Source organism: Enhydra lutris, unplaced genomic scaffold (assembly GCF_002288905.1).
Source record: "Enhydra lutris kenyoni isolate GAN:26980312 unplaced genomic scaffold, ASM228890v2 scaffoldscaffold4, whole genome shotgun sequence".
Taxonomy (NCBI): domain Eukaryota; kingdom Metazoa; phylum Chordata; class Mammalia; order Carnivora; family Mustelidae; genus Enhydra; species Enhydra lutris.
Window position 1 is genome coordinate 59,921,750 of NW_019154088.1, and position 13,295 is coordinate 59,935,044.

The window sequence follows — 13,295 nt, forward strand, 5'->3', positions numbered from 1 at the left end:
CAGTATAAAAGTTGTTAAGGACAAATGAAATAAACAACAAATGAACAACATGAAAATAAAGCAAATAAAACATTTGTGTTGTACTACAGTGTTAAAATCTTAAAACAATCATCTACTCCTTGCAGGGAGAGAAGCAAAAGACATTTGTGTTCTTTAGAAAAGCCCTACATACCAGGGGTGCCTAGATGGCTCAGTGGGTTAAAGCCTTAGGCTCAGGTCATAATCCCAGGGTTCTGGGATCGAGCCCGCATCAGGCTTTCTGCTCAGCGGGGAGCCTGCTTCCACACCTCTCTCTCAGCCTGCCTCTCTGCCTACTTGTGATCTCTGCCTGTCAAAGAAATACAATCTTAAAAAAATAAAAGAAAAGCCCTACATACCAAAGATGAATGTCCTTCCTTTTTCTCTCACCAGTTACAAAAAGCTTATTACTCTGTGTACCTTTGAGAATCATTTGGGAATGACTCTAAGCTTGTGCTACATTTCAGTGTTAACTGAGGCAGCTTTTATTTTCATCTTGTAGATTTCTTAGTCAGAAATTTCCTACTGCCTCCTCTTTCTACCTGTAGCTTCTGTTGAAATGTCCCTATTGGGTTATATTTCAGCCACGCTTTTTTCCTCAGTCATACAATGTCCAAAATTTGGAAACGAACCATCGTGTTAAATAATGAGTTGTAATTTGTAGTGGACTTTGCCAGGAATAATTGTACGAGACTTTGGACAAAAGAGATCTGGGTGACTCTGTAGGGGTATAAGGACTCTTTGGGGGTGATGTAATTCTGTAGGGATGTGTACCTTTGACTTCTATTGATTAGACTCTTTTACAGCGGTATGTGCTGGAAGTTGACTTGAGGAAAACCAGGAGTAATGCACATGACTCTTGGCTGTAGAGATATAAACACATTTTGACAGGTTAAAATAGAAATGATTTCTACCTTAATTTTCGCCCCTTAGGAAAAAAAAAAAAGATAACCCCAAACCTTGCCTTTCATTGGCCCATAGCAGCGCTTCTCAACCTTGGGTGAGGTTAACATGTGGGCTCGATCCTCGCTGCCCTGTGTACTGTAGGATATTTAGTTGCCTCTCTGGCCTCTACCCACTAGATGCCAGTAGCGACTTAGTTAAAACTGTGTCTGTATTTGTGTACATCTAATTGGCTATGATTATTTTACTCGTATCAGTCTAACAGGACCAGAGACTGTAATGGTTTACTGCTACTTTGTCTCACCACATTCACTGGTTCTCTAGTACGGGTTTCTCCTACATTGAGATTGAGATGTGTCTTCCCTTCGGTTTTAGAGAATGTTCATGCAGGCTGGCATTGGGAGGTCTGCAATTCAGGGATCAAGGGCGTCTTTCCAAGTGCCTATTTCTGCCTCACTTTGCCCCAGAATCTTTACCAGGATAGTGTGACTCATGGGCCGTGGCTAGAAATCAAGGCCTTTGCAACTCAAGGAAGTTTCTGTTGATTCAGGAGGTTTCCGTGATTCAGCAGTTGCTCTAGCGTTTTAACTGGAAATAAGGAACTGTAAAAACTGAAGAGTTTCCATCCATTTAACTCATTACACTACTAAAAGAAAGGTAGATGAGGGAGGGAGAGAAGGTTAACTTTTCTCTCCACAGAGGTCTTCTACAGTTTCTTAGCCTCAGGCATGCTTGACACTTGGCTTTTCTTCTTATACTTTTCATTTCAAGGTTCTTCAGTTCGTGGCCAGCCCAGAAAACCAAGACGGGGGGGGGGGGGGGGGGCGGATTTCGAAGGGACCTTGGAAACCGAATTCAACTGCCTTGATTTTTTTTTTCCCCTTGCTTGAGCAGAAAACTTTTTGCCTATTACTTTAGTGTTCTGAGCTGTCTAATTCTTCTTGATTGTGGTTGATGTGTATTTTTAAATGTCTCATTGCTATTCTGATCATGTCTTATGAAGAGGCCTAAAACATTCACTTTTAAACAAATCTTTCTAGTTGAAAGAATATCCCTACTAATGCAACTTCAAAAACAGTCCTGCTTCTTAGAAAAAGTTTAAGGGATTTAGTGTAATTGATCTCAATCTTTTATCTTTTTTAGGAAAAAATTTGCATACATGGACCTATTTTACATTATAGCACAGAAAACACAGAACCTGAGTGGCTCAGTGTCGATTCTTGGTTTCGGCTCAGGTCATGATCTTGGGGTCGTGGAACTAAGCGCCATGCAAGGAGTCTGCTTGAGATTCTCCCTCTCCCCGTTCCCCTGTTCACACACACACTCTTACTCTCTCAAATGAATAAATACATCTTTAAAAAAAAAAAAAAAAAAAGACAAGAAGATACAGAACATTTTGTTGTTACTGGGCTGAAATATTTTCCACCTATACCACCGTGTAGTACTGGGATCTCATAGCTTGCTACCTGCTGGGTAAAAGTATTATTTTTAGTTGTCTCTAGACTCCTTTCTTCAGGTCTCAGATGGCCATTATTCTAGAACCCTTATAAGATTTGGTGGATAAATTCACAGTATCAGTATGGAATCTGCCCTGTGACTTAAAATACTTGTGGTCATCAGTTCTTCCCACTCTATTTTACACCCCCCCCCACGTCAGAGTCATCTGCAGCCCTGGCATTTTCTCTGTGCTTCATGTTAATACATCTGGAATCCAACCACTTTTTGCCAGCATACCATACCGTAGTCCAAGCCACCATCACCTCTGGCCTGGATTTTTGCAATTTGAATAACTTCTTGCTGGTGTTCCTGATTCTCGCCTTTCTCCTGATCGTCTCTTCCCAGTTCAGCCAGGAGTAATCCTTCAGAAATGTTAAGTCCTATCATGTCAGCAACCAAGAATAATCCTTTAGAAATCTTAAGTCCTATCATGTCAACCCTGTTTCAAGTCCTCTCAGGCTTCCCATCACATATACAATAAAAGACAGGCTGCCTCAGTCTATCTCATTTGGTTACTGCTTCTCCTTGGACCTCATTCTTCCGTTCAGGGCCTTTGCACTTGCTGTTTTACTCTCCCTTTGGCTCACAGAAAGCCCCAGGACTGCCCAGAGTCCATTTCTGCATCTTTGGGAAAAGGAAACCCTCTCTTCCCTTGGTGTCCAACATTACTGAGAATCTCAGATACAGATTTCCCTGACAGTTTGAAAGTACAGCATTCCAATGAAAACTTTCACACACCAAAGTGGCACAAAACGAAGAAATTGTTACCATTAGCACATACGGAAAGTTTTTGAGCATTTCCAGGCTCAAAAAAAACCTCTCTTAGGCTTTTCCGATATCTTAGGACACATCTCACTAATAGATGCACAAAATAAATGGAGGTAAAGCACAGATGCTCACGGACACAGTTCAGAGCTATAGGGGCTCGAGGCTGAGATGCTGAGTTCCCCAGGAAGGAGCCAATTAGAGCCTCTGTAAGGGCTTGCTGCAGAACAAATACTGAATGCCATTTTTGTTTTTTCCCTTTTTTCATAAAAGTGAATATCCTCTGGGGGCACCTGGGTGGCTCAGTTGTTTAGTGGCTGCCTTTGGCTCAGGTCACAATCCTGGAGTCCCAGGATCAAGCCCCAGGTTGGGCTCCCAACTCAGTGGGAAGTCTGCTTCTCCCTCTCCCTCTGCCCCTCCCTCGCACTCCCACTTGTGCTTGCTCACCCTCTCATTTACACTCTCTCTTAAATTAAATCTTTTTTAAAAAGCTAAAAAATCCTCGATTCATTTCTGAAAAGTGAAGTGGAGAAATCTGAAATGTTGACAAGCAGGGGATACCTGTATGGAGCCGTTACTGCTGCTGTTCCTTACTACTGTCTTACATTCTGCCTAGAGGTGGTTGTTCCCCAAGTCTGCCTCCCTGCCCAGTGAATTTTGTTTGGGTTGGGAGGGTTAAGGGAGAGCCAGTAGGAACCTGTGTCTAGCCTTTTGCAGTTTGAATAACTTCTTGCTTGTGTCCCTGATTCTCACCGTTCCCCTTACAGTCTGTTCCCAGTTCAGCTGGGAGTAGCCCAGCACTCTGTCCAGTCACCCAGGGAAGCAGCCAAGACTAGGACTGCTGGGCCCTTTCAGTGGCAGGCCGGTGAAAATATGGCGGCTCCAGTATTTCCTGTTCTCTTGTGTCAGAGCAGAACTGTGGCCTCTGTTCAGGTCAAATCCCGGTGAAAGAAACTCCTAACAGTCTATTCATTCGTTTGAACTGTATTATTGTATAGGATAATTGATGCAATTGATTTTTAAAAATAAGGTCACTAGCTAGAAATACAGTTTTGAACTCTTAAGTATGACTTCTTGTATCATTCAACATTCTTAACGTTGATGAGGCTAATCCAAATAATGTATTTGTGCCATTTATGTCAGTGGTTTGGAACTGGATCTGGAAGTAACCACATTAGAAAGAGGGAAGAGATGTTTGCTAATGTCCCTATATAGTTCTATGTCAGAGATGGTTAAGATGAAGAAAGGCAAATGACAAAAGGGCTCCTTCATCAGAGACAGAGCCTGTTCAAGTTCGTGACTGTATCATAACTGGGCAAAGTTGGGACTATTTTGAATGTTTACTTATGGGAGTGATTGAATGTACTTGATGTCCTGTTGTATTGTTGAGAAATTTCATGTTGTTTCATGAGAGGTTATACTTTTTACCTTGCATTAAATTCTTTTGCTAATTAGAATACAGTTTTTAAGTTCATACTGACTTTGGAGTGGGATTCGTTGATTATGATTCAGCCTTATGTGAATGCCCTGAGATCATCTTACCAGGGAAAGTTGAGCGGGTGTGAGATCTAGTTCTTCCCTGCAAAGTTTTTTCATATAGCACCTGGAGAGAGGAAATGCTGAAAAGGATTGGCAGCCTTCCAGAAGTACTGGTTCAATTTTCTATTTGTTCATGGTGTGATTTTGAATGCCATCAACTAAAATGTTTTTTTTTTAATATATAAATTCAGTTAATTAACATATAATGTATTATTTGTTTCAGGAGTACAAGTCTGTGATTCATCAGTCTTATATGATACCCAGTGCTCATTGCAACACATACTGTCCCCACTGTCCATCACCCAGTTACCCCATCCCTCCTGCCCCCCTCCCCTCCAGCAACCCTCAGTTTGTTTCCTATGATTAGGAGTCTCTTATGGTCTGTCTCCCTCTCTGGTTTTGTCTTCTTTAATTTTTCCCTCTCTTACCCTGTGATCCTCTGCCTTGTTTCTTAAATTCTACATATGAGTGAGATCATATGATAATTGTCTTTCTCTGAAACTAAAATGTTTTAATTGAATAATTCCCCATACCTCATAGCCCCAGTCAGTGTCATCAGGAGTTAGAAAAGACCCATGTCTGCTTGAGTCCTGGAGAACGGACGGGAAGTTCATGGTACATACTGTATCACATAAAGTCTATTCAGTGAAGGTGTTCTGAATTTAAGAGAGAAATGCATGTAATAATCCACATGGCTTACTTGTGCTTGAAACCTTTGATGTTAATTCCAACCTTTCCTTTTCTTCTAGGCAAATAAGGGAGAGACTGAAGAACCAAGTCTCTCAGATGAAGGAGCAAGTTCCTGGTTTTATACCAGGCCTGGCAATTTTACAGGTATTGTGATCGTATTATTTCCACTAATATCTTCCTCTCCAGACCTCTCAGTACCACAACTGTCCTTTTGTTTTGTTGTGGTCTTTTTAGGCCACCCTTCTTCAGCTCAGCCTATAGATGTCGGTGTGTCCTGGCTGTCCGCTCTTCTGTCTGGGCTCCTTTTCCCTAGTCCAGTGTCTCTTGCCCTTTGGTCTCAGCACCGCTTACACTTTTCAGAATTTAAGCCTTAAAGAGCTTTTGTTTATATGGATTTACCCATTGATATTTACCGTATTTGAAATTAAGATAAGTTTTTAAATATTTATACATTTAAAAATGCCGGTAGTAAGTTTATTACATGTTAGCATAAGTAACATTCTTAGGAGAAAAAATAACTTTTGAAAAACAAAATTTAGTGAGAAGAGGGACATTAGTTTGCATTTTTGCAAAAACGCAAAATTTTTTTATTATTATCTGGCTTAATAGAAGACAGCTGGATTCCCATCTGCTGCTGCCTTAAGCCTTTTGTCACATGCTGGCTTGAGTGAAATAAATTAAGAAAATCTGGTTTCCTATAAATGTATAGTTGTAAAAGGGAAGGGTGTTTTCAGTTGTCTTCCCGGAGAAGTGTGGCTGTTTTTCTTTGTTACTACAACAGGACCCTGTAAAAGTGTTTACAGGTTAGTCACAGTGTGGAATCGGAAAGTGTGCAGGTGAACGTTCCTCCTCGGTTACATCGGTATCTGTTGTATTCTGTTGCAGTTTGAAGGGCTGTTTACCCATGCTTGGTTTGTTTTGTCCTTCATCTCTCATTTGGAAAATCATGGTTCACTGAATTATGCAGCTCTTCCAAATGTTAACACATTTCATTATGCAATATAAAGAAAATCACAAGCATTAATATTGCCAACAAACTCATCAGAAAAAAGTCTCTTAATTACTGAGAAGTTTATCAAGCTTCCAGGAGTGGATAAAAAAATTTTTGATTTTCACTCGACAGCGCAGATTTTACCATTGGCCACAAACACTGTTAGCTGTTTTCCTTGAAGTCGTGGGCTCGCTTTGTCCAGTTTTGAGAAAATATTTGCCAGTACTCAAGCGTGAATAATCACTGTCTGTGTTTTCAAATAAAGATAGCGTTCTGTTTAAAAATGCAACAGTTTTGCTTGCAAGGGCAAAAAGCACAGGCTTTTCCTGGTGACAACCCTCTGTGTGGGACGGAAGTGCTTCACGAATGCTTCCCAGTTCTCGACACAGGGTATTAAAAAGACGTACACAAGGGCTCAAGTTTCATAAAATGAATAATTATTTATTTATTTATTTGACAGATAGAGATCACAAGTAGGCAGAGAGGCAGGCAGAGAGAGCGGAGGAAGCAGGCTCCCCACGGAGCAGAGAGCCCGATGCAGGGCTCGATGCCAGGACTCCGGGATCATGACCTGAGCTGAAGGCAGAGGCTTCAACCCACTGAGCCACCCAGGCGCCCCCATAAAATGAATAATTTTACTGCTTCATCAAGAGCACTTTTTTTTCAAAGATTTTATTTATTTATTTGTCAGAGAGAGATCACAAGTAGGCAGAGAGGCAGGCAGAGAGAGAAGGGGAAGCAGTCTCCCTGCTGAGCAGAGAGCCCCATGCGGGGCTGGATCCCAGGACCCTGAGACCATGACCTGAGCCGAAGGCAGAAGCTTAACCCACTGAGCCACCCAGGTGCCCCAAGAGCACTTTTTTTTAAAGATTTTATTTATTTACTTGAGAGAGAGAGAGAGAGCGAGCACGAGCACAAAGGGGCAAAGGGAAAGGGAGAAGCAGACTCCCCGCTGAGCAGGGAGCCTCACGTCGAGCCACCCAGGCGCCCCCATCGAGAGCACTTCCAAGTGAAATTGGCATCTGTTTTCACTGAGTGTGTGTGGTGTGACTAGTATAGTTTGGTGCCACTGCCTTGATTTCTGCTGTGTCCCTGGCAGTCTTACCCACTGCTAACCTACGCATTGTCGATACAGATGTCAGTCCTACAGTGAAAAAGGCAGATGACGTCGTAGTATCATGATAAAGCAGTCTGGCACTCACAGAGCTTCTGAAGGGGTTTTGGAGTCCCCCCCCCCAAGAGTGTGTGAACCACGCTTTGGGAACCACTGCCCCAAATCTGGCAGTTTAACTTGGCTCTCAGTACCAGCTCTAGGTCAGTAGCTTCTAAACCTGGGTTTCTTCTGAATTCTAGACTCGGGTTTTAGGACATCTCTCATTTCCCTTCCTTCTCTAATCTCCTTTGCTTACTGTTCCTCATTTTCCTGATACCCAAACCATTTGAATGCCCCCAGCCTCTTTTCCCCCTGTTCTTTCCCTAAGTGAGCTCACCTAGTTCTTCCAGCTGCCTGGGAGAATCCTTCCTGATTCAGGCCCCTTTCCAGGGTTTCTCCCCGAGCCCCTGATTCATCCTGTAGGAGGCATTCAACAAATGTCTGTCATATGAACGGATGGACAGATGCACATTTGAAGGGTTGATTTGGATGACAGGAGACTGATAACTTTCGCTTGAAATGCCCTTCAGAGACGCCTGCTTCCTCACTTCACATTTCTGTGTGTCTACGTGCTATCAGTTTAATCCCTTGCTGAGTTTCTGTACTGTGTTCATCGAGAATATCAGAGTGAATCGTTCTTAAATATTTTCTCCCATTGCTGTTCATTATCTAAGAGGCCTTAGCTGAGAAGAAAAGCACAAAAGCCTGTGGTTCTGCCTGGTGTGTTCTCTGCTGTGGTGGGTTTTTTCCTTTTTTTGCAAATTAATGAGAATCAAAGGGGTATTTAGTGGGCGTTCACGTGGTACATCTGGGAGACCAGTTATTTCTTGGTTTATTCTTGAGAATTGTTTGTTGTAGAAAGAGTAAATGTGGTAGGCAAGAACTTTATTTCTGTAAACCTTTCAGAAGGTTTCAGAAAGGATTTTTTAAAATTCCAGTTTTAGCAATATTACGATTTTTTTTCCTGTTTATAAGATTGACTTCCAAACTTGTATTTTAAATTTGTTGATTGCAAGTGTTTTCATTACATAAACACTGTTCTGCAGCTTGTCTTCTGTGTCCTTGCCAATAAAACAGTGGTAGAATATTGTAATCTTGCACTTTAGCACCAGAGTCAACATCTTTCCATGATGCAAGGCCTGCACGTTATGTTGTAATCCCATCCCTGCTGCCTCAGACCTCTTGTTTTCTCCCTGCTGGTGACTGACACCATCTTCCCACACACTCAACCAGAAAGCCAAGCCCTTCTCTTTATAATTTCTCTCCTTCAGTCCCTTAGATGTAGGGAAATATCATGCTGTTGATTTTGCCTCTCATAAACTCTGGGAATCTCTTCCCTCCTTTCAGTTTCTATTTCTCCCACCCTCTGGGGCCACTACAGTCACCTGCTTACAGGTTTTAGGCTTCTGATCTGGACACTTCCCTTCTGTCTTTTCAGCTACAACTGAAGGACTGGTCATAATCCATCTAACCACACCCACACTGTCCTTTACAGAACGGATGACAATATGTACAGGGTCTGTCCCTTCCCCCTGCCTCTCTCCCTTTCCCTGCTCATACTCACTCACTCTCTTTCTCTCAGAATAAAATAAATAAGATTAAAAACAAACAAACAACAAAAAAGCCAGGGATAAGTAAATTGTGGTCCATATCCAAATGCTGCCCAGGTTGGAAAGGGTAGGAATGAAGCAGAAGAATATATGAGAGAGTATATGGCCCCCAAAAGCTAAAATATGTACTCTGACCCTGTACAGAAATGGTATGTAGACTCTTCGTGTCAAAAAAAAAAAAAAAAAAAAGTCCTGAGGCACCTGGGTGGCTTAGTTGGTTAAGCGTCTAACTCTTGATTTTGGTTCAGGTCATGATATCAGGGTCATGGAATCAAGCTCCACATTGGGGTCTGCTCCAAGAATGGAGTCTGCTTAAGATTCTCTCTCCTTCTGAGGCACCTGGGTGGCTCAGTGAGTTAAGCCTCTGCCTTTGGCTCAGGTCATGATCTCAGGGTCCTGGAATCGAGCCCCACATCGGGCTCTCTGCTCAGCGGGAAGCCTGCTTCCCTCTCTATCTCTGCCTGCCTCTCTGCCTACTTGTGATCTCTGTCTGTCAAATAAATAAATAAAATCTTTAAAAAAAAAAAAAAAATTCTCCTTCTCCCCCTCCCTTCCTCTGTCTTAAAAAAAAAAGAAGTCCCTAGCTTGTTCAGGAATGGGACCTTTTTAGAATAATGTAATTCACCTTTTTAGAGGAAGAAAATAGCATTACTGATAAAATGTTTCAGTGATTTTCTTGATAAATTGATAGGATTAAGATTTGTTCTCAGAAACCAGTCTTCCACCTACTCACTTGACTGTCAGTCAAGAATCTACTGTTCTCAACTAAACATTCTTTCTGCATCTAGTCCCTAGGCTATCAATGATTGCATAACCATTTTTGGCTACAAAACATCCGTACTGCGGTACCTGGGTGGCTCAGTCGGTTAAGCATCTGCCTTTGGCTCAGGTTATGATCTCCAGGTCCTGGGATCGAGCCCTGCGTCGGGTTCTCTGCTCAGTGGGGAGTCTGCTTCTGTGGTCTCTCTCTTTCTCTCTCTCTCAAGTAAATAAATTTTTAAAATTAAAAAAAAAATAAAATAAAATGTCCAGGGGCGCCTGGGTGGCTGAGTGGGTTAAGCCTCTGCCTTCGGCTCAGGTCATGATCTCAGGGTCCTGGGATCGAGCCCCGCATCGGGCTCTCTGCTCAGCAGGGAGCCTGCTTCCTCCTCTCTCTCTGCCTGCCTCTCTGCCTGCTTGTGATCTCTCTCTGTCAAATAAATAAATAAAATCTTTAATAAATAAATAAATAAATAAATAAATAAAATGTCCATATTGAGAGCCTTTGGGTTGGCTTTTAAGAGGTCTTTTCCTTTGCGTTAGGATTATAATAAAACTTTGATATATGTTTATAACTGTTACATTTTCTTTCTTAAAACTGGTGGCAGCTTTGAAATTTATGTTTTGTTTTTTTTTTAAGATTCTGTTTTTAAATAATCTCTGCACCCGATGTGGGGCTCAGATTTACAACCCCAAGATCAAGAATTGCATGCTCCACCAGCTGAGCCAGCCAGGTACCCCTGGTTTTGGAGTTTTAGAAAAATTCTTTTAGAAACCTGTAGCCAGAAAACAAGTTACCTATAAAAGAACCACAACAAAAGACTTGAGACTTCTCTTCTGTCACACCAGATGCCGAAGATAGCATCTCTGAAGGAGAATGTTGTGACTCCAGATTCAGCCAAGTGAATCCTGTCAAGGGCAAAAACAACAGAAAGATATTTCCAGATAGCATAGACTCAAAAAAAAAAAAAAAAAACAACCCCACGTACCTTTTCTGGGAAAGTGACTTCAGATTGCATTTCAGCTACCTGGGGGGATGTAGGAAGATAAACTATAGAACAGAGAAGTTGTGGTTTAAAACAGACCGGAGGTGAGCAGTCAAACCATTTAATCTCAGAGTTAAGTTTAGATAACATTGTAGTTATAAATATTAACGAAAGTGTGAAGAACAAGACTGTTGTATGGGGAACCACCTCCTTTTCCACTCAGATCTAAGAATCCCAGGGCTTCTCAAATGTGATAACTGAATCCCGGAGGGCTGGGTGGTCCCAGCAAGGAGCACACGTAGGAAATGACCAAGGAACAAACGTGAGAGGCTCCAAAATTCTAGCGATTTCCCCCACAGGAGGCAGCTACTGCACGGAGCTGCATGTAACCTACAAAAAATAAAATTCCCCTCAGTGGGTTCTTCTGACTTGAAATTCAGATGAGCACAAGCAAAACTGAGAACTATCTGTACAAAAGACAGCTGAAGGTCAGTGCAAGGCGGGGTTCTGTGACCTTCAGGAGAGCTTCCACTGACAGCAGCAACGTGACAAGGACTGGAAATACTCCGTTCCTAAAGCCAGCTCTTTCTCTGCGGTTGTGGTTGTCCTGTTAAGAGGAGTCATGCGACGGTTGTCTGTTGTATCAGTGGGCCTACTGTTTTTCCCCTCTGCAGTTTTAGGAGAAACGAAATTTTTGTCAGTCACTGGAACATGGAAAAATATCTGTAAAATAAAGTTTTACAGATCGGTGGTTATATGCTAAAAATTATAAATATATGCTCATGATGAAAGAAACCAGGGGAACACCATAGTGAGACGTAGTATAGTGGTTCAGTGGACGCCTCGCCTTCCTCTCTGCCTTGGGGGCCGCGGACTGCCCTTTGCCTTGTAGAGGTGTCTCTTCTGTGTAAGCTAGAATTAGTTCCACCCCAGCTGGTTTCTCTTCTCTGTGTAGCTGGGCAAGAGAACTTTCCACTGCCCCTGAGGAGGGGGGAGGGAGTGCAGAATATACCCCTTGGGTTTTCTGGGCTCCCACGGCCGTGGTGGTTTTCTTGCCTGATGACAGTTCAGCCCTCTGTGCTCTGTTCGGGTATGTCAGCTCAGAGGTCGACAAGTTCCGCGTGTTTCAGGAAGGCCTGTGGCACCTATGCTCAGTTTCAAAGGCAGATGCAGATGTCCCCTAGTTTTTTTTTCTTCTTGTGGCTTTTCGTCAGTGGCAGTCAGGTGGGTCATGTTTGGGGAGGGATTGGTAACACCACCTATGTTGCTGTCTCCATCCTGCCCCAGCATTCTCCATTCTCCTGTAAAGTTCTCTGCAACAGGAGTCTCATGATTAAACACTCCTTTTATCAAAACTAAAATTTCAGAAGCTTTTCTGTACACTTTGCCTTTCTTTGATCATCTGATTTGCATGTATTTATTATTCTAGGTTGGCGACAGAGATGATTCTAATCTTTATATAAATGTGAAGCTGAAGGCTGCTGAAGAGGTAAAGCCCGGAACAGCTGTCACCCCCACCCCAGCTCTAGTCGGTGACACCTTGCCCTTTACACCCCTCCTTGTAAAACTGTCACTGCCCAGACCTGAGTTTCTCAGTTTTGCAAGAGAGAAATGCGGACTTAAGCTGCAGTCTCTGGTTTGCACTTGGATGTCTCTAATCAGTGATCCCTAGACTTCCCAAAAAGCAGGGACGGTGGACTCAAAATTGCTTGAGTGCAGTGGTGACAGTGAGCAAGTAAAGGGTGAATGGGTCAAAACAAGAGACTGGTTCTTCAGAACATACGAGGCTGAAATGGTGACTAAGGCCCCCAGATTTGATTCAGTCATCGTGGTTAAAAGAAATGGGCCCATGCCTCACGTTCTCTTGCCACTTACTTGTTTTAAATGTCCGTCTTTGCAGATTGGGATCAAAGCCACACACATTAAGTTACCAAGAACGGCCACAGAATCTGAGGTGAGCGACAGATTGATAAGAGGGCAGCTAAAGTGCTGGATCCTCTCTGGATTTGGGGTTAGCGGAATTTTAGGGGTTGGTACACTTGCCATAGGAAGGACCTCGAGGAATTTCTTTCTTCACAGACTGACTCTGCCTCCAGAAAATCTTTGCAAACACCTGCGGAGTAAATGGTGCCGTCCTAGGGCATGGCGGCTTTGTACTCCATGCCTGCTTGCGGTGTCATGTGCTTCAGACCCCTGCAGTGTTCGCTAAAAACTGATCCTGGGCCTGTAGCTGTTTGCCTTTTAGAAACCAATACGTATTCCATTTATGTGATGTTCAAGAATAGGCTGAACAGGGACGCCTGGGTGGCTCAGTTGGTTAGGCGGCTGACTTCGGCTCAGGTCATGATCCCAGTGTCCTGGGATCGAGTCCCACATCGGGCTCC

General features: G+C 42.9%; 1 protein-coding gene across 1 annotated transcript in view; it reads left to right on the top strand.

Annotated features, from left to right (window-relative positions):
• The window catches only part of LOC111139993 (methylenetetrahydrofolate dehydrogenase, cyclohydrolase and formyltetrahydrofolate synthetase 1), a 54,642-nt gene that overhangs the window by 9,022 nt on the left and 32,325 nt on the right, over positions 1–13,295 (top strand). Inside the window, exons 2-4 of the mRNA XM_022492389.1 lie at positions 5,472–5,556; positions 12,341–12,400; positions 12,812–12,865. Of these exons, the coding sequence (XP_022348097.1) occupies positions 5,472–5,556; positions 12,341–12,400; positions 12,812–12,865 (199 nt within the window). The remainder of the gene's footprint in view (positions 1–5,471; positions 5,557–12,340; positions 12,401–12,811; positions 12,866–13,295) is intronic.